Genomic DNA, 21415 nt, shown 5'->3' with positions numbered 1-21415 from the left:
CTAACATGTAAACAAAGGCGTCGGCCTGCACATCAGGTGACAGTCCCAAGGGGGTCTCTGTGACCGAACCTGTCACAGTGAGCGTTCTTGACTCAATAGGTGTTTAGAATGCTAAGCAAGTCAAGATCAGGTCCTTAAATGAGTGATCTCAGGTTCTTCCCTCATCTGTGAGCATTTACTATGAACATCTTCAGCTTGAGCTCAAGTCTTTGAAAATCTCACAGGGTATGTCGACACTGCATCTGGGAGCAAGATTCCCAGACTGAGTCCACAGACTTGTGTTAAGGGGGCTTGCACTCATGTGCTAGAAGTAGCTGTGGAGACAGTGCTTTGACATAGCAGCTTGGGCTCTGAAAACCACCCCTGCCCCGGCTTCTGAGCCGCACCGTTAAAGCACTATCTGCATAGCTACTTGAGCAAACCACAAGTCTGGTGGCCCAGTCTGGGAATCTCGCTCCCAGATACAATATAGACATATACAGAATTTCTATAAGCCTCTCAATCAAACTGTTACTTGTATTGTACTGTTTCTCCCCTCCCTCACCTGCCAAGTGCTCATCTGAAAAAAGGCAGCCAGTTGCTTTCTGCAAAGTCTGCCTCACCTATGGAGGCCAGAGCAGAAAACAGCTCACTCATTCTGTCACACTCAGCAACCTAAAGGCAATCAAACCTGTTGCTGTCACAGCTCTCCTGAATGATACCAATTGCACCTTCCTATTCAGCCATTTGTAAAGTATTTGTATAATTTTAAACAAGCTTTTCATTCATTGCACCAACCCCAAATGAATTTAAACAGAAGGGGTTAATTGAATTTTAAAGACTAAAATATTGTGATTTCTAGCTTGAGCCAATCTTGACTGAGCTGATTAAATCTCAGTAGCCCATCACATTCCTAGGCAATTTAAACTAGTTAATTTACTTGTATGCCTCCCTTACAGTTGCCTCAACATTCCTGCTAGACTACTGTTTTTTTGTAGAGTCCATTCAAATTCCACCTCTACCTGCAAAGCTTTATGAAGAGCAACAGCTTGTGAGGGGTGGGAAATAACTAGGCTTACATGGTGTGGCCACAGATGCTGCCAAGAAAAATAAATGCTCAGAAGTAGAAAGGAAAACGGAGCTGGAACAAGGACACTCAGGAGATAGATACGGGGTAGTTTGGCTGGTAAGATGATTCAGACACCTTTTGTACCCAAAAACAATTCACTCTGCCAAGAAGCAAAATGATTAAATTGCCCCCTTGTCTTCCTTTTCTCCCATTAAGTCTGAAGGTAACAAGTCCCTGACTCTTTCAGCTGCAAAGGTTCTTATTAAAGGACTTGGAAATCCAAGGGAGAGACTGTCTTACCAGGTGAGTACTGCTGGATTGGAACCTGCCAGCTTTCTTCTGGCATAGTTCACTTTCTGCAAGGGATACCAGTTTATTTCAGCTGTGTTTACTTCCTTAGACCACGTGCCGCCTTTTTTCAACTGCTTCAATTCAAAATTCTAATAAGAGAAAATATTTTTCTTCGTTTATCATAAATTAGACAGATAATGACAGGTTTCAGAGTAACAGCCGTGTTCGTCTGTATTCGCAAAAAGAAAAGGAGTACTTGTGGTACCTTAGAGACTAACCAATTTATTTGAGCATAAGCTTTCATGAGCTACAGCTCACTTCATCGGATGCATACTGTGGAAAGTGTAGAAGATCTTTTTATATACACACAAAGCATGAAAAAATACCTCCTCCCACCCCACTCTCCTGCTGGTAATAGCTTATCTAAAGTGATCACTCTCCTTACAATGTGTATGATAATCAAGTTGGGCCATTTCCAGCACAAATCCAGGGTTTAACACGAAGGTCGGGGGGGGGGGGGGATTTGTGCTGGAAATGGCCCAACTTGATTATCATACACATTGTAAGGAGAGTGGTCACTTTGGATAAGCTATTACCAGCAGGAGAGTGGGTTTGTGAGGGGGGGGTGCGGGGGGTGAGAAAACCTGGATTTGTGCTGGAAATGGCCCAACTTGATTATCATACACATTGTAAGGAGAGTGATCACTTTAGATAAGTTATTACCAGCAGGAGAGTGGGGTGGGAGGAGGTATTTTTTCATGCTTTGTGTGTATATAAAAAGATCTTCTACACTTTCCACAGTATGCATCCGATGAAGTGAGCTGTAGCTCACAAAAGCTTATGCTCAAATAAATTGGTTAGTCTCTAAGGTGCCACAAGTACTCCTTTTCTTTTTAGATAGATAACCATACTCCTAAACCTCGCCTACATTCTCACAGCCACCCACATCCTCAGGAACAAGTCAGCAAATAACCTGTGTTGCAAAGAAAGTGGAGGGCAGGATATTTAGAGGAAATTTACTTCTGTTTGTGACTTAAGTTACTTTGCAACTGAAAATATGACAAACATTTGTATTTCTGCAGATTCAGTATAGTGGATGAACAACGCTAACCTGAACATAGGAAAAGACATCTTCTTAAGCTCTACTTTGACCTGCTTGAGTGAAATCTCAAAGTTTTGCTGCCTCTAAAACTAAGGAATAATTTATTGCACATAATTACATCCATTTAGCAAATTCTATATGGTTGTAGGTAGTCTGAAAATATTTATACTCAAACTTATAATTCAGTAACTGGTTTCTGAAGTATTTTCATAAACAGCACATTGTATGAAATGCATGTTGTAAATGAAACTAAGAGTTGCTCTGTTTGACAAATTGAAAATACTGTATTTATACTACATAGGGTGATAGCATGAATCACCATAAACATTTGAAGATCTCAAGATCACTCATTCAATACAGAAATTAAACTAAACAACACAAATTAGAAATGGATAAAATCTATCACTCTATCCAGTCCATCTCTCACCCCTGTAAGAGATCGGTGTCTTATTTTACATGTTGCAAGAACTTGGCCAGTACCTCTGAAAGATTATTCCCTAGCTCAATAAAGCTGCTGATAAAGATACAAGGGAAATGTAAGCTGACTATTAGGAAAGACTTCCTTGTTCTATCACGAAAAATGATCAAACAAAGACAAAACTAATCAACTTTAGACTTTGTACATGAATAGAAAGGCAAAAAGGAAAGAACAAAAAAAAAAATTTAAAAAAATCTACCTGCCAGTCTAAGGAAGGTTCTTTTACAAACACGTCCATAGTGCTGATCAGGAGGTCTGGGTCTGTGCGGTAGGCTCTTAGGGAATGTACCATCACACTATAAATGAGACCTGATTCTTTCATTGGCAACATCAGATTAGTGAACTGGCGAGTTAGACGAAAAGGCATCAACTCTGGCACTTGTAGAAACTACACAAGAACAAAGAAAAAGTGAAACCCATGAATTAAGAAACCTTAAAACTGAAGGATTACAAAGAAGTCTTTTGTGTGAACCTTAAAACATTGCTGGCTAGTGAACTGAAAATAACTTGGAGCCCACTGAAACCAGATTGCTCTTGCGTAAAAGTTATGGCTATGAATATTTGTCAATAACTACTGTTTGAAAGCATGGATGAGCAAGGCCTTCTCATTTTCAAAAAGCATCAAATACTGATACCCATATTAAAAAAATACTTTGCTCTCCACATAGAACTGTAGAATTTATCAACCTGTTAGCATCAGACAAGTTATTCGGGAAAAGATTCTGTTCTAGTGTTAACTAGAATCATTTGCTTAATTTATGGTGTCAAGTATGAGTAATCATCAAATTCAGCAGAAATAAAATACTTTTAAATTAAATTCAATACAAAATATAAAGTAATTGATTGACCACCATCCACTTAAGATACTGCCAGCCCCCAAGACACCCAATAGAGTAGTCAACAGAAAAGGATTAGAGGAAAAATACCTGCGTCGCTGAACCAAATGCATGTCCAAAGTCTATTCCCACCATGCCACCTGTCTCCATATTAATCATGAAGTTGGACAGATGTCTGTCTCCAATACCAAGAATCCAATGGCTGATGCACATCAGTGCATGAGAGCTGGCAAAATGGGATCGCAGAGATAGAAAGGCCTCAGGAGCTCTACTCATCTTAACAAATGCTCTCCTTAACAAAAACAGAAGTCAGATATTGTGAAACAAACATTAATATAGCTTTTGTAAACAACACACAGTAAAGGACAGTGTACTCACCTTAAAAGGTCTCCTGGAACACTGGTTTCCCTGTTTCTGAAAGACAGGACTGTTTCTGTACGATTAGCTCTACTGCAAGTCAACAACAGAATGCACTAGTTACTGAAACTGTACAATGAAAAGATATAACGCTTAAGAAAATCTGGGTTCTTACATCAAAGCACTAACATTTTCTTTAACTCTGTACCAATCACAAAGAGTGTTTCCTCAAATTCAGAGGAGAAAAGATGAAAAAATGTTGTTTGTTCCTAGGAAGACAGAAAATACCTATTTTCCAGGCAGCCATTCCCAGAGTGAAATCTCCTAATGTATCAATTCAATACAGTGGAAATCAGGGAGAAAATAAAATAAATGGGATAAGCTTCAATGTTAATGCAGAAATACAATCAGAAACTTAAAAATACAATTGGACAATCCCCTCTGTAGGTCTCAGTAGGTCTCTGCAATTTAAATCCCTCAGCAAGCACACACAGAACAGATCAAAAATATCCATTAAAAAGCAAGAGATGCAGGGAATGATTCAAGGAGCATGCCAATTTCAACCATTCATAATCAGTAACTCAGAACCTAACTTTCATTGCCTACAAGGATCAGTATTAGAGCAGGCCAGAGAATACTCTATTTCATTTTGTGGAGGATTTTGAGATTTTAAAAAATTGGTTTAGCTCCAGTTTGGAACAAAAGTCCAATATTTTGAAGTTCTCGGTGAAGCAGAGTTACCATTTTCCACACAGCTGCACTGTAAGCCCTGGCTTGGGGGGCAGACAACCTGGTGGGGCAGGCTGGTGTTGGTAATCCTGGGCTTTTAGGCTCTCTCCTCTGTGTCAGCCTACTAGATGGGCTGTCAAGGACGTGAATGGAAAAGCTGGCAGGACACAAGGCAGGATTCTGTTGGAACCCTACCTGGTTTCTGGCAGAATTTCATCAAAATCAACATGGTCCCTGGAACATTTTGGTTTAGATGATTCAGCAAATTCTACCAAAAACATTTTGTAGATGTTTCTTACCAACTGTTTTCCTGAAAAGTACGTAACTATGAGACTTACCTGTACATAGTCTTATAGCGTGCAATGCCTTTCTCCTTCCCAGCCATCTTGGTCAGCCAGTCACTGTACATGATACAAGGTCCTTTTCGGCTGCAGACAAACAAAAGGAGGGGTGATTTATCTACATTTTTGTGTGCACAAAATGCAAAACAAAATACAGTAAACCAGAGTGAAGTGCAAATATTTTGCAACCAAGCTCATACAAAACAAATATTAGAGACAGGCCTTCACCAGCCACAGGACTCTTTGACTTGGTGCATTTTGTTGAACTGTTTTTCTCTGTAGGAACAGCAAGTGTTCCTTGAGAAGGAAGTGAGAGAGCATAAATTGATCCTAAAGCAGCCTTGAAAAGAAGGGTCTTGAAAATTTAGTAATTTAGTAATTCATGCAAAAATCTATTTGACCACTTTTTACCATGCTAACTGATAATAAAGAAAAACCTGAATGGTATTTTAATTCACCTGCAGCAAGGGGAATTTTGCCAGGTTGTTCTAAACAGAGAGCATACAGTGTCTGAATCTACACTACAGTAAAGAGAAAGCATATAGTGGAAAGATTCAAATTGTCCATGCCCTCCTATCCTTAAAACAATTGTCTATGATCTCCAGCTGTGCTGCTCTGGGCTTCTCATAGATAGTAACAAGGTAAGGAGGGTAAGGACAAGTCAATATCTGAATAAGAGACCTTTAAATAAATGCTTAATTGCTATAGGAAATTGTGCTGTGGTTCAGTAGGTGGCATTTTCTCAGTACTGGGAGGAAGAAAAGACTGTGGTCAAAGGCCTACCCTAGGGCTTCCTGTCTGACCTTGGGCAAGTTAGGTCACTTCTGTGCATCAGTTTTCCCCCCATCTATAAAAAATGGGGTTAAGACTAATACTTCCTATTATCATAAGGGTCTTTAGATGCCTAATGTATGGTTTGTAACAGCCTGGAGACCCTCAGTTGGAAGTTGGTATGAGGCACAGTTATCCCTGTTACTGAACCTGTTACCCACGCTGGCCCCTAAGAGGCACTGTGTGCAGTTGAAGGTTCTGTCTTTGGAAAAAATATGTAAAGCTGAGGTCCTGACCTCTCGTAACTTAATGCAGGTCCCATCATATTTTTCCATAAGGGAGAAGAGTGCTACCTTCGCTGCCCTGGCCAATTTCCTAGTCACATAATTCCATTGTGCCTACTTAAATTGCTCCTGCAGTTTTTTTTTTTTTTCTTCCTGTAAGATCAGGTGTAATGTTGCTGTGCGCTGTTAAACAGCTGTGTTCCACCAAAGGCCTGAATGCTTTTTAGTAGAGGGTGAAGTGAGATGTACACAACGTCCCTTCTTTTCCTAGGATACAGAGGATATTCTGAGGTTAATTAATGGTTTGGGGTCTTTGTTATTCTCAGATGGAATATTCTAGTAAAGTATTAGTATCCAGACTGATCTCAACAATGTCTTTAGTTCTCTTATCGTGAGTCTTTGCCAGTCTATATATTTCTCTCTCACCCTCCTTCATTTCAAAGTCATTAAAAGATGGAAGTGGAAATACGTTAATCAATGAGAACCAGATTAAGGAACAGTGAAGAAATTACTTTGCAAGGCTCATGAATGAAAAGAATCCAAAGTAACTAAGCCATATATAAAACCAACCCAGGGCCTGGTGGCATCAGTCCTAGAAGGAAGTTGCAGAAGTATTGAGGAACATGAAAAAGAAAGATCTCAGCCCCAACCGCATACCAGCAGAAGTATGGAAGCCCCTGGGGCAAGTAGACATGAACATATTGACACAACTGTTTAATTTCATCATGAGGACTGAAGCTGCTTGATGCCTGGAGAAAGAGCACACTAGTACCAATATTTAAGAGAAAGAGAGACATAAAAGACCGTGGCAACTATGACAGCGTTAAACTTATGATGCACACAATGAAGATATGGGGAAAAGTTAGGATAAGAGACTATGAAGAGAAGTGAAGGTCAGTGACTATCAGGCTGGAGTCATGCCAGGCAAGTCAACAATGGATGCTACTTTTGCATTAAGACTGCCTGTGGAAAAATATAGAGAAAAGAGAAAAACTCTGCAGATGGTATTCATCGATCTTGAGAAGGCTTAAGACAATGTTCTGAGAGAAGTCAGCTCTCAGATCTGTATGAGATTGAAACGGATACCCGAAGACTACATCAGACTTGTCCAGGACATGTACAAGGGTGCTGTTACCAATTAAAAGGCCCTGTGGAGAAACTGAACAGATTCTAGTAAAGTTGGAATACATCAATGCTCAGCCCCTTTTTGTTCATGTTGGTGCTTGATGGACTTACAGAAAACATTCAGAGTGGCTTCCTGGTGCATGCTTTGTGCAGATGATGTAGTGTTCATGGGAGAGAGCAAAAAAGATTGAGAGAGATAGAATTGTGTGTACTTAAAAGAAATGGCATGAAAAAAAATCAGCAGAAATATGGCCTGTACATTTGAAGTATATTTGCAGGAAGGCAATGAGTCTAAGTATGGTGGGGGGAAGGGGGAACCACTACCAAAGGTACAGAAGTTCAAGTATTTAGATTCAATAGTACAGGATGAAGGTAAACTCAATGACAAACTTACAAGCAACACTGGAAAGGGATGGACTAAATGGAGAGAAGTGAGCAGAATGATCTGTAATAGGAAAACGCCTATCAAATTGAAAAATAACTGAAGATTTGTAAGATGGTAATTAGGACTGCCCTTTTGTATGGCTCCAAACACTGGGCACTGAGGAAGAGACAGGAGCAGATCTGGAATATAGTAGAAAAGCAACTGTTAAGATGGATGCTTGAAGTTGCAAGGATGGACCATGTTTGGAATGAATGAAGTAGGGGAAGTGTGAAGGTAGTACCAATTATAGAATAGCTGAGGAAATCCAAGCTTGTATGGTTTGGGTGTGTGAAAAGATGATCAGAAGAATATATAGGAAACTCAGTGTTAAATTTAGAAATCGAGGGTAAGAGAAGGGTTGGAAGACCCAAAAGTAGTTGAATGGATGTCATACAAGAGGATTTGATTAGCTGTGGAGTTTCCAAGCAACTGTTTCAAGACAAACTGGAATGGAAAAGCCAGACTCGAAGAGCTGACACATACAGATGGGACTAAGGGTAGAAGAAGAAGATTAGTATCCAGGCTGCCTGGTGTCTCTGCTTTGCAGAACGCAAAGCAAAGAAATTCCAAATCCTTGTATAATTATTTTAGGTTTTTTTCCCGCTCCCTTAAACTGAAGTTTAGCCAGTGGGAATTCTCATCAGTATTTCCTTTGGGAATGCTGCTGTTCCCTCAGCCAAGTATGGAAATAATTAATAAACTGTATTTACAACAATAGGTTTATGTTTTAAATTATAAAACAGTTTTCACAAAGACACAAACATACATTTCTATGTACTTACCCTACATATTAGAATTCTCTTTTTTTTTCTGCACATCATGGTCCCTCCTCCTCAACTTTCCCACCACCCAGAATGGGATCTACATGACCCCTTTCTCACTCAAGGTACAAGCCCATCGCAAAGCAATGAGCTAGGTGCTGTAATGCAGAGACTTTGTAGGCAAATACAGTAGTTCTCACATGCTCAGTGATTACTCCACCACCCACTTGGAAAATGGAGAAAGAATCTTTTCACAGCTCTCATTTCTATTGGAAAAGTGCCAAATGATTGTTAACTTGGTTTTGTACAAACAGAACACAGGCAGAAAGGAGCACAGTTAAATGTCTCAATTGAAGGACACAACCAGTAATGCAACTGATGTGTCAACCTGGATGTGAGCCTTGGTGTTGGACTTGATTCCACACCCTGGCTCAAAAACAAGAGAGCTTGCAAATGAATCATGCCAATATTTAGACAAATCTAAACAAAACTGTGTAATGGGAACAAAGCAGGTTAGTGAAAGTTATTTCTAAAGCCTCACAAAGATAATCAAGATTGAAAAATTAGAATTTATCTGATCCTACAAACATTCATTCCTTTGAAAACCAACAGCCAGGAGACTGAAAACCAGAATTTCTAAAATCCACTCTTCATGCAAAGGCAACATTTCTTTTAAACTCTGATAGACTTTTTGTATTTCATGTGGTTACAGGCAATATCCTCAATTACTGACTCATTGCTGAACACACAGTTTTCTAAGTAGCTCTCTCTCCTTCCTGACCTAAGTTCACTTCCTGCTTGTTCAAAGCAAGAGATCAAAATCCTTCACTTGTAAAATCATAATCTGTTGATAAGGAAATAGTGATGGTAATATCATAGATGATTACAAACTCCATGTTTACACAAGTTGGGTGGAAGATATGGATGACAGGTTCAGTGGTGCTCATTAAATAGCTGCCAATTACTAATTTGGGTCAGGAAGTACTAAAGAGACTTCTGGCTTACCAATAACTTTTTTATTTATTTATTTTACACCATTAAATCTAGGTTCTGTTCTGACAAACAGAATGTCAGAAAGAGCCCAGTAAATAGTTATTTCTATTCACGTGGACAGTTAAAACCAGCATCACCTGTGATAGTAATCTTTTTCCTCTTCGGACATGCTTTCCATAAGGAAATTCTTTAAGGTACAGGTATTTTCCAACCACTCAATCAGCCCTAATCTGTAACAAAAGAAATCATGGGTGGGAACAAAACCCCAGAGTTTAACTGAAGAAGAGGAGCAATATAAACAGAAAGCAGCATGGTCCACTTGACAGGTCACAAGGCTATAGGTTTTGTTCCTGACTCTGGTAAAGATCATGGTCTTGGGCAAGCCTAAAATTTCCTTGTGCCTCAGTTTCCTTATCCTTAAAACAGGATAATAGGATTTAACCAACGCTGGGATGTGCTGAGAGGTCTAAACGCAGGAAGTTTTATATAAACTGCTAAGTTATAATTATAAACCCAAATATATTCAGAAAAATAATTGCCAGACACAGCACTTTCAACGAAGATCTAAAAATATCATGTAAATGGTCTAAAAAAAATTTCATATCATATAAAAATTCCCAAAGCCAAGTGCCAAAAATTTTTGCACCAGCATTTGACACAAAGAAATCCCACCTCCCAGCACAAAAAAGCTATGCGACTTTTGAGGTGAGGACTTTTATCCCTGAATGACAAGACCACGAAGTCCCTACCTGGTTGTCATGGGTATGACTTTGTAAGTTTTTATCTGCATGTTCCTTTGGCTGCATGCAGCATCTTGGGAAAGGATAATATTCATGACATCAAAGAGCTGCTCAATGCGCTGGTCCTGCCGGAGATCTTCACCACCTTTGACAAGAAAGGGGTGTTCCCGCTCATCACTGCCTCGGATGTTTATACGTTTTGGTTTCCTGATAGACGCCATTACTTTGATCTTGGAGGGAGGGAAAAAAGCAAAACATGTTTGGCACAGGTGAGAGGATGCAATGCTGTAGCATCAGGACTATCACTTAAACTCCTGGGCCTCTTACATTCCTGTGTACTGTGATCGTGTTGTTGTTCTTGCACCACTAGACTGCTTAATTTTTTGCTAATTCAGAAAAATGTAGATAAATCCATTGCCTCTGCAGAAAATATCCCATTATCCATATGGAACACACTGCAAACTAATATCAGTGTGTATTTAATGATGATGTTATAATGGCCATCTAATTAATAAGATTAATCTTTTGTGTACTGTTAGATATCTGCTCATGCACTGCTTCCCTCCCCACAAAAAACACAATACTGAGCCATGTTTTTACATTAGAAGCCAAAAGGGATATTATCTTTAAAGTTGTTAGCATACCCGTTCATCAAATCCAGAGATTTTTGCATGGTATTCTGGCAATGGTTTACCTTTACCATCATACTGACCTGAAGAAAAAATAAAACAAAGAGGCATACAGTCTTCATTTAAATATTAAAATATTTAAAAATTAAATGTTAGTTAATGATGGCATGCATATTCAGCCTAATATTGCATCTTATTAAACTAGCAGAAAACTAAAATTTTAAAAGTGTATATTTAAACATACACAGTATTTCATCTGGTCATTCAGTGACATGTATTATTTTTTCACCTATGCCATTAGATTTTGGAACTCTTATTGCTTTCAGAGGGCAGAGCTTTTTCAAACTAGAATGCAAATCCATTAGATCTTAGTTTAAAACCTGCTGGGATCAAGGGGTTAGAAGCAACATAAAAGTTCAATGATATTTTTTTAAAAGCAAAGACATTTTAAAATACCACAGCAGTAAATATAGCTAAATCTAGTCTTAAGAAGAGGAGAATCCTGGTAGTTTGAGACAGGAAAGATCCCTCTGATTACCAAGTGCATTCGCCTGCAATGGCAGGATACAGGGCCACAGAGAGGACGCACTAGGTATCAAACTGAGAGGGCTCTTGTTCTTAGCTAAAGATGACTGGAACTTAAGGGTAACTACTATTCTTGTAAGAGTTCACTGTCCGTATTGAAATGGTAGCATACCAGGGATCTCCAGTTCGTTCCTCATGAATTCAGCTTTGAAGTCACTCATCCAAGGTGAGCATTCTTTCAGATTTCCAGGTTCTTTCTGGTCTTTCATTTTTGAAAGGAGAGAGAGTGCAATTCTACTGAAGTCATCAGCCTTCATATCTAACAGCGTTGAGCCGCCTTTTCCAAAATGATTGTTAAAATCCTCCCCAAAGGTCTGAAGTTGAAATTAATTTACAATAAAGGAATTAAAGTTCACTTCATACATAGCAAGATCACACTGTGCCTCAGAGGCACAACACTGCATTTTTAGAGAATCAGTTTCATTTTAGTGGGAATTTATTTTTGGAATCCCTGGACATAGTAATTAATTATTAAGACAAGTCCTCTGTAACTTAAATTTATCATTTTATTTGTCTATAAAGCATTATGAACATCTATCACCCTGTAGTAATAAAGAAATAAAATGAGCCGTCAAGGGCATTGCATTCTGATTCCCATGGAGACTGTGAAACGAGGATTAGCACAAAAAATTCCCACTATGGAGGATCTGAGTAATATTCTAAGGAGGCTCAGACAACTGTTAGAGTATTTTTTCTATCATTTATGTTTTAGTTTAAAGTTTTTTTTTTACTTCAAGTCTACTTTTCTTTCTTGTTTGGTTGCTAGATTCATAGATTCTAAGGCCAGAAGAGACCACTGTGGTCATCCAGTCTGACCTCCTGTATAGCACAAGCCATAGAACTTCCTTAAAATAATTCCCAGAGCAGATCTTGTAGAAAAACATCCAACCTTGATTTAAAAATGGTCAGTGATAGAGAATCCACCACAATCCTGGGTAAATTATTCCAGTGATTAATTACTCTTACTGTTAAAAATGTACACTTATTTCCCATCTAAACGTCTAGCTTCAACTTCCAGCCATTGGAACGTATTATATCTTTCTCTGCTAGACTGAAGAGCCCATTATTAAATATTTGTTCCTCATTGCAATCAAGTCACCCTTTAACCTTCTCTTTGTTAAGCTAAATAGATTGAACTCCCTGAGTGTATCGATACAACATCCTTCTTGAATTGTGGGCACCACAACTGGACACAGTATTCCAGCAGCGGTCACACCAGTGCCGAATACAGAGGTAATAACCTCTCTGCTCCTACTTGAGATTTCCGCTTATGTATCACAGGATTGCATTAGCTCTTTTGGCCACAATCACACAGAGCGCTCAAGTTCAGATGATTATCCACCTCCCCACCCCACCCCACTCCAAATCTTATTTCAGAGTCAGAGTCCCCCATCCTGTAAGTATGGCCTACATTCTTTGTTCCCAGATGTATACACTTACATTTAGCCATATTAAATGCTTTTTGGTTTTTTGGCACCCTGTTAACTAAGTGATCTAGATCGCTCTGAATTGATGACCTGTCCTCTTCATTATTTACCACTCTCCCAGTTTTTGTTTCATCTGCAAACTTTATCAAGTGATGGTTTCATATTTTCTTCCAGGTCATTTAGATGTGTCTATCACTCACAGTGCTGCACTGAATAGGAGATACTATATGAGGAGTGGCCCATTTAAAGAGCTGAACACAGATATTTTTATTGCATCACAGTCATTTGGCAAAAGTAGGCAGGGCTGCACAAAAGTAAAACAAGTTCCACTGAAGACAAGATCAATGTAATATGTATGTTGTGCTGTGCATTAAAAAGCCTCCTTTCTTTTGTGTGTTCTTGAAATATATCAGAATATTTTTAGTTTTGATGAAAATTAATTAAGCTAGAGAGGACTTGACCTAATAATTAATTGCAATGTCCAGAGATTCCAAACCCAAATCCACTAATCCCCATTAGAATGAAACTGCTTCTCTAAAAAGGCAGTGCTGGAAATCATCAGCATGTTTAACATTAAAAAAAGCACACACACACACTCACTCTTCCTTCTCCATTTCTTTGTCACTAACTGCTCAGATATTTCAGGATTCTCGGCACAGCCACAGCCATCAACAAGACCCCAAATGAACTGTCCATCTGGTGCCTCTAAATCATTACGATAGGAATAAGAGGCCAGAGTACCACACAAGTACATAGGCAGAAAGCTTTGGGTAAGGACAGAGGCAAATGCACTGGCATGGAAGCAGAGGGGAATGACTAAACAAGTGTAAACTAATGCCTCAGGTGGGAACATTCTACATGGCAGAGCAGTCAGGAAGCGTCAGCTGAACGGTAACAAAACTAAAGCACCACAGTTATTGATTAATAAGTATTAAAGGCCCAGTCGTAACTCAGTCATTCATACGAATGAGGGCTGCAGGATTGGGCGAGGACCTCCTATCTGATTGATACTGTCCTTTTTAACTTTCCAGTATACCCTTCTCATCCCATTACACACCAACAGCATTTCATACATACCTGAATAAATCTCCTTCTGAACAACCCAAGACCTGGAGCCTGTAATTCTCCTAAGTTTCTGTACATTCGTTCATACATTTCCTTAAGGTTATTTTTATTTCTCTGAGTTTTTCCCAACTCATTTTTGATATCCTCAACCCAATCCTGTGAATACAGAGAGAAGGGGCTGAGGACTGAAGAAAATAATTTACACACACTCTCTTTTGTAACCCAGTCAGATGGTATTAGGTCTACCGATTATGTGACTTAGAATTTAAAAGTCTGCTATAATCATTTTGGAGCAAGCTGAAAACTACAGGAGTGCTATGTAAAATGCTGTTTCTTATACTTTGTTTATTATAGTAGTGCCAGGAGGCCAACGGAGTGCAGAGCCCCATTGTGCTAGCCACTGTACAAAGAGAATAAGACAGTCCCTAACCTAAAGAGTGTAAACTCTAAATATACAAGACAGACATAAGTAGGGTTAAGGAGTATATCATACAAGCAGAAGAAACAATGCAATGATTGCAAACATCATGCTAGTTCTACCACATCTTCTGCTTTTGTTTTGTTATTTAAATCCTTTCAGTGAGGTTATATTAGGAGGGGATTACCTAGGTGAAGTGCTAAAGGGAAGGAGCAAGAAGGGTTAGAGTTAGTGAGGAAGGGGCTAACATCAGATCAGAACAGGGATAGGAATGTTCAGAGTAAAAATTGCAGAAAGCACTATGATGACATCATCTGTGGCCATCAATCCCTGCAACAGTTCTCCAGCATCAGTCTGGCTGGCTCCTCTCTGCATTATCTCTCTCGAAGGCCAGATGGCTGAGGGGTTCCTACTGTACCTTAAAGAGCATCACTGGATTAGAAAGCTGTTCCAGGGCATGAACAAAATCTTGAATCACTCCTCCTCTGTCTAATTTACTCTTTATCCTGTGAAAGAACAGACCATCAGAATTGGGCAACAAAAGCTGTCCTCGGCATATTCTTGTCCGGTCTTCACACAAATACTTTCTATGTGTAAAACCTGAACAAATATAATTCTATGGGGTTCAGGGACAAGAGGGACTCGAGGATGGGAATTCTCCCTCTCTCTCAGGCTGCAGAGGAACAGCAGCGGAACCACTTACTGGCCTCTAATACAGCACTTAAATCTGTCCGTCTCTCTCTCTCTGCAACCTGTTATTTTTTGGTATTTGCTAAGAGTGTGCTGTGAAAATAGCAACATTTTGAACTGGCAGCTCTCCGGTGGGTACAGCAATCAGCATTAACAAGACTGTATACATCCAGCACATGCCAGTGAAGCTGCGTGTGGGTTATTTATTCTGAGTAGCACAAGAAGTGTGGACCTTTGCCTTCTTGTCTCAAACTAAGATATGATGCAAAAATCATGAGAAAAGACAAAGGGACACATACAATAATAGTAATTTTACAAGGGCTGTGTGATAACCCATATGAGAAAGTTAGGCATTACATGCTATTGTAGTCAACTAAAACAGCTCTTGCCCCACTAACAGATGGTGGTGAAAAGCAACGCTAGGGAGACCAAAAAGAAAAGGAGTACTTGTGGCACCTTAGAGACTAACCAATTTATTTGAGCATAAGCTTTCGTGAGCTACAGCTCACTTCATCGGATGCATACTGTGGAAAGTGTAGAAGATCTTTTTATACACACAAAGCATGAAAAGATACCTCCCCCAACCCCACTCTCCTGATGGCTGAGGACCCTAGAATAAGGGAGCAGTGTGTTTTATGCAATAAGAGCAGCCTTCCAAAAGGAAAGCCTGGGCACTCACCTCACTGCTCTTTTTGATGTACAAGGATAGCTTATTTAATTAGTTAAATTATTTTTTAATTAACAAGTGTCTTTGCTCATTTTGTTATATTTGAAAGATTAAAAATGTCAGGGCCTCACTTTCCTCTCTTTGCTAAAGGATCTTAGAAAACATTAGCAGATATGAATAGTGATGTAATTGGAGAGTGAGTTGTGGATTTCCCTCAACCCTAGCAGAGCAGAGCAGAGCAGACAAGGAAGGATCTTCACTCTATGATTTTGCACCTGATACGTCATACTTCAAAAGAGCAGGAAAAGGCAAACATTTTTCTTTTATGTTTTGTAGTTCATTTTTATACGGCTGTGGGAGGCTAAGCATGAGCAAGGATTGTGGGTGCTCAGCACCTCTAAAAATAATCTAGCCACTTACTTAAGTTCCTAAATATGGATGGAGGTGCCTAATTTTAGGCACCCACATTAGAAAAGTTGGCCTAAGTACCCGTTTTTCTATGCCTTCGAACCAAGCACAGTAGATACCAAAATCTAGCTACCATTTTCTATGCTTTTCACAGACTATCACTTCCTATTAAAATCTTATAGATTTGTAAGCAACATTTCAAACACCACCTTGCTACAAACTCCTTGTTCTTGTGGCCAGTTGCAGTGTCTTTGAAGGAATAATTTTCACTGCTGATCAGGAAAGGATAGACAATTGCCTGTGGGTAGTTATTCGCAATCTCTTCTACAGTATGCTGCACAGCTATGGCTTCCTCTTTGTCAAGCACTGCCATCAACTGGCTAATCCAACCAATGAACTGCCAGCAGGGAACTGATGAAATCTGCAAAACACAGACAGTGTTTTCACCTTCTATATATCTTGAAAAATCCGGACTATAAACAAAAGCAAACAAAACTACTCTGCGTTCCAAGTCAGCAGGCAGAAACACGTGGAAAAATAGACAACGTTAATTAGATTGCACAGAATGTCCCCTGCCGAAGCAATCATTTTCAGTTCTTGATAGGTTTCCATCTGCAAACATTTATGTCTCATTGGCTGAGCCAAGTGAGGCCCTACACTCAATTTGATGGCATTTCTGTGTCTGGTTGGATGTAACAACATTTGCATGATGCATCTGATCAATTCCAAACTTTCAAGCAACGTTCTAGGCATCAATGGACAGAACCCTATTGATTTTGCGGAAACCTAGAAAACGAGGAGAAAATGGGGGACACAGAGCTCCTGGCACCTGGTTAGCCCAAAATCAGTAGGGTTCAACACAGCAGCTTTAACCAGGTCTGTGTTTGATGGCAGCCATTAACACCTTCCAGCATCACAACATACCCCGTCTTAGCTCTACCCTTTGCCTCAATGGAATTTGAAATGTTGACACCCTAAATGACTTAACCAAAGAGAAAAGAAATAATGAAGGACTCCTGATGAGCAATTATTGTTTTTGTGGCATCTGTTAGCTAGGACAGACTTCACCCATAATGTTCTAATGGGGAATTCATTACTGTCACAGTTCTTAGGGTGTGTCTATGTCAAGTGGCTACAGCAGCACACCTATGGTGCTGCAGTTGTGCCGCAATAGCCACTCTAGTGTAGATGCTTCCTACGTAGACGGAAGGGTATCTTCTGTCAGTGTAGTTAATCCATGAGAGGTGGTTGCTAGGTCAATGGAAGAATTTTTCCATCAGCATGCTTGAGTCTATAGTAGGGTTAGGTTGAGCTAACTATGTTGCACAAGGTGCAAAATTTTTCATAGCCTTAAGCGATGCAGCTAGGTTGACCTAAGTTTTAGGTGTAGACCAGGTCGTAGTCTTCCTGTCTTGGCTTCCACAGATACATTCTCAGCTCAGTGGGGCAGCCAAGCTGCGATTCTGTTCCCATGATGCCTTCTCAGTATGTCCCTATATCAATGCACTGCCCCCCCAATCTGTAACCACTAGCATATAAATTCAGTTAAAAAAGCGGTTTTGAAACAAGCCTGTGCTAACAATGCAGAAACTATACCGGCATAGCTATGCCAGCATAAACCTATAATGCAGACACAGCCTGCACCGATGGAAGAGGTTTTTCCCAGTGGGGTAGGAGCACCACCTTCCTGAAAAAAGTTTAGTTCTGTCAATGGAAACATTCTTCCATCAAACACAGCTGCGTCTACTCTGTGGGGGTAGGTCAGCACAGCTATGTACACCAGGGGTGTGTGAGAGAACTTTTCAGTGTAGACCAAGACTAAGACAGGAGCAGTCACAAGGAGGGGGGGGGAGGGGGGAGATGTCACACAGTGGCCTGGCATGGAGGAAAAGGGTTACAAGGAGTCCTTGAAAGAGGGGATGGGAAGCTTGTGTGGGAAAATGAAGGGATGCAAGGAGACCCTGATGTGTGCAAAGCACTTGGCTGACAGAAATAAAAAGTGTGCAGCCCTCTAGTCCAGTGATTCTCAACCTATTTATCATTGTGGTCCACATTTGTGGCCCTCAAAGTGTTAGCTGGGCTGCAGCTTGAGAACCACAGTGCCCCCCACCTAACTCCCTCACACACAAACCCCTAAGCTCAGCACCCTCCGCCCAGAGACCCCTCCACAGAGTGGGGCCAGGAGCGGAGAGCTGGGTGTGGGGGCAGGGACCCCGACCTGCGACCTTGCTGTGCGGGACAGGGTGGGTAGCCAGGACCCGGACCCTACACCCCACTGTGCAGGGCCAGGTGCTAGCCAGCTGCCTGGACCCAGCTATAGGGGGCCAGGCAGAAGCCAGGACCCCGACCCCAGAGCCTGCCAGGACCCTGTTGTGCAGGGCCAGGCAGCAGCCAGCTGCCCGGCTGGAGTGCCTGGAGCAGGGCAGCTGGGAGCCCGTGGCCTTTAGCACACACCTGAGCTGGGCCGCAGCTGTGTGCTAATTGGGCTGCATGCAGCCCGCAGGTTGAGAACGGCTGAAACAAACGGTCTAGAAATGGCCATAGGGGATGGGCAGGCAATCGCAGCCTGAAGCATGCTCATCCCTGCCGGAGGCGACACAAAGAAGTGGCTAGTGGGGAGGGACATGCCCCCCCGTTTCTCTGGGCAGACACCCAGAAGCAAGGAGGCAGCAGTTGCCCGGCAACAGCACTCTCAGTCATCCCCTTCGCTTCCCCCATCCCATTCCCTCCCCTTTCCTCTCCCAACTCCACCCCCTTTCTTCCCCACACTGTCCCCTGCCCCATTCCCCCATCCCCATCTCTTCCCCCATCCTGTATCATCCCTCTTCTTTCCCTACTGCCTCTTCCCCCCCCCCACCCCCAAGGCAATCACCACCTGTCCAGAAATGGGACACAGCACATATAGAAGATGACAGTGATGGGCACTATGACGCAGGAGGCAGCGTCCTGGAGCTGCCTGCCAGCCTCAGCTGAGGAGAGGGCCAGAGGGAGCCTCTTCCCACCCTGACAGCTAAGCAGAGCTGCGAAGAAATCGGGGGAGCGGGGAGGGGCAATGTCTGCTCAAGCTACACCCACAGCTGACACGGATTCCCGTGGTCTCTAGATTTTTAGCACCTGGTCACCAGTGTTAACCAATACCTGACAGTGTGTTCCTGCAGCGTGGGGAGACAGAGACAGGAGGGAGCAGAAGCAGCAGGCTGCCGGCTGAGCTCCTTCCAAGCCATAGGGGACTGCTTGGCCTTTCCTGCTGGCAGGATCGCTCCAGCAGGGCTGTGAGAGCAGGCTCCCCCTCACCCAGCTCTGGCCCCAGCCCCTGCCTGACCGGAGCAGCAAACTTAATTATTTTTAGCACACAGCTGCGGTACTGGGCCGCAACTGTATGCTAATTGGGCCGTAGGTGGCCCACGGGCCATGTGTTGAGAACCACTGCTCAAGTCTTATTTCTTCATTAACCAACTCAGCAACTGACTCAGCAAAAAGTGCAATGCAACAAGTTCCAAACATCCCATTAAACTAACATACAGATTTACACAATAATCCAAAATTCAATTTGAAGTAAAGGGATTCCGTTCAATAAATATTTGGTTCACAATCAACTCTGCTGTCCCAGGAATGGAAGTAACTAACCTCTCGTGCCATTAGGCTCAGTGTCTCTGCTGGATACCTTTCTATTATTTGCAGCAGCCTAGGAAACTTTAGCCTAGCATCTCTGGAATTCAGCTTTAAAGCTTTTATCATTTTCTCCACTACAATGGCTGGGAATGTCTGCAGATCCAGAGCACTGACATCTGCCAAGAAACATTAAACAAAAATTATCAGAAACACCGTCTTTTTTTCCATCCCTTTGATCGTCTAAAACATCATCTTTACTTTTAATTGTATTATCTACCTTCTTGGTGCTCTGTATGGAATTTTAACTTTTTTTGTTTTTTACTTTATTCTGTTTCCCATATGAAGACTTTTTTGAACTGCACACACCACTAGTCTGTGTATTCTTGGACTGGAAGCATTAGCTTTTATCAGGAGGCTGCATCATCACTAGTATCTTGCCCATGTTATACACAGCATTGTCATGGTCTGGGAATGAACAAGAGGAGCATCTGCTGGATAGGATGCATATCCCACCAGTAAGATGGAGACCTCGTGACTCACTAATGGTGAAGCCAGAAGCAGCTGTCAGAAAGAATAAAAAGGATGTAAACAACATCCAAGTTGAGGACAATCTGTTTACATTTAAATTCAAGTCATATAACTTTCTGGGATTTCAGGAGCAGAGTGAAGCCTGATGTATTTTAGGTAAATCCTCCACAACAGGAGTTACTCCCTTGGTATTAAAGACCACCGGTTATAAATTCTTCCATGTACAAGAATATTTTCTTTTTAAATGGCCTACCTCAAGCCCCTGCATTTGACTGCTCTCTATTGGCACTCTCCCATCTGAAATTTGCATAACAGTAAGATGAGAAGTCCTGACAAATATTTTAATTTCTGACTCACCAGATGAACCTTCTTCCTCTTTACGGAGATGCTTGTCACAGAAATCAACCAAAGTCATGTAAGCATTTATGACTCCTGTAAGGTCTACGTGCTCCATAGAGTGAGACTGCACCTCTTCTTCAGCCTTCCTCACTGCAGTGCTGAAGTACTGGAAAGCCCTCTTGTTCAGACCTGCTATCACCTGAAATTCAACCACAAGTGGAAACCACAACAAGGAGAGTTCAGCAAATAGGTCATGGTGAATATTCAACAAATTTAGTCTCTTTTTTCTATTTGCAAATGAAGACTGAGCACGTATTTGTCAAATACTTTATGTGAACAGTTCTTGATCTGTAGATGATTCTTGGCTGCAGGTATTCAATATTTGAAATTTGAGCTGTATTGGATACATAGATCATATGGTATTAGTTCTGTTCCCTGTCTGGATAGGCATAAATCTTAGATTGGGGCTTCCAACGCAAGTCATATTTATTAGTTTAAAATTCACTTTCTATGAACATTCTCTACAATTTGGTATTTCCAAGCCAGTAAACTCATTCAATAGACTATTTGTAAACAGTTAACGTGAAAGAGACACAAGCACAGCTGAAGAAAATTAAGTTTTTTAGTTTGAATGGCCATGAGAATATGTGGGGGATTTTTGTTTTGTTAAAAAGCTCTTTGCCCAGATCTAGTTTTAACCTTTATTTATACACAAATCATGTTTTTTTCAATTATGAGAACTGAGGCACAATGTGGTCACCCCAGAT

General features: G+C 41.1%; 1 protein-coding gene across 1 annotated transcript in view; it reads right to left on the bottom strand.

Annotated features, from left to right (window-relative positions):
• The window catches only part of PRKDC (protein kinase, DNA-activated, catalytic subunit), a 154490-nt gene that overhangs the window by 2530 nt on the left and 130545 nt on the right, over positions 1–21415 (bottom strand). The window contains exons 72-85 of the mRNA XM_073331241.1: positions 20667–20847; positions 19797–19957; positions 16379–16590; positions 14823–14910; positions 13999–14142; positions 11607–11808; positions 10925–10992; positions 10290–10510; positions 9678–9770; positions 5180–5269; positions 4134–4205; positions 3846–4047; positions 3119–3307; positions 1349–1488 (exon numbers count right to left, since the gene is read on the bottom strand). Coding sequence (XP_073187342.1) covers positions 1349–1488; positions 3119–3307; positions 3846–4047; positions 4134–4205; positions 5180–5269; positions 9678–9770; positions 10290–10510; positions 10925–10992; positions 11607–11808; positions 13999–14142; positions 14823–14910; positions 16379–16590; positions 19797–19957; positions 20667–20847 — 2063 coding nt within the window. The remainder of the gene's footprint in view (positions 1–1348; positions 1489–3118; positions 3308–3845; positions 4048–4133; positions 4206–5179; positions 5270–9677; positions 9771–10289; positions 10511–10924; positions 10993–11606; positions 11809–13998; positions 14143–14822; positions 14911–16378; positions 16591–19796; positions 19958–20666; positions 20848–21415) is intronic.

This window comes from Lepidochelys kempii, chromosome 2, assembly GCF_965140265.1.
Source record: "Lepidochelys kempii isolate rLepKem1 chromosome 2, rLepKem1.hap2, whole genome shotgun sequence".
In the NCBI taxonomy this organism is placed as follows: domain Eukaryota; kingdom Metazoa; phylum Chordata; order Testudines; family Cheloniidae; genus Lepidochelys; species Lepidochelys kempii.
Note: the sequence above shows the minus strand (reverse complement) of the source record. Positions and strands in the feature narration are given on the sequence as shown.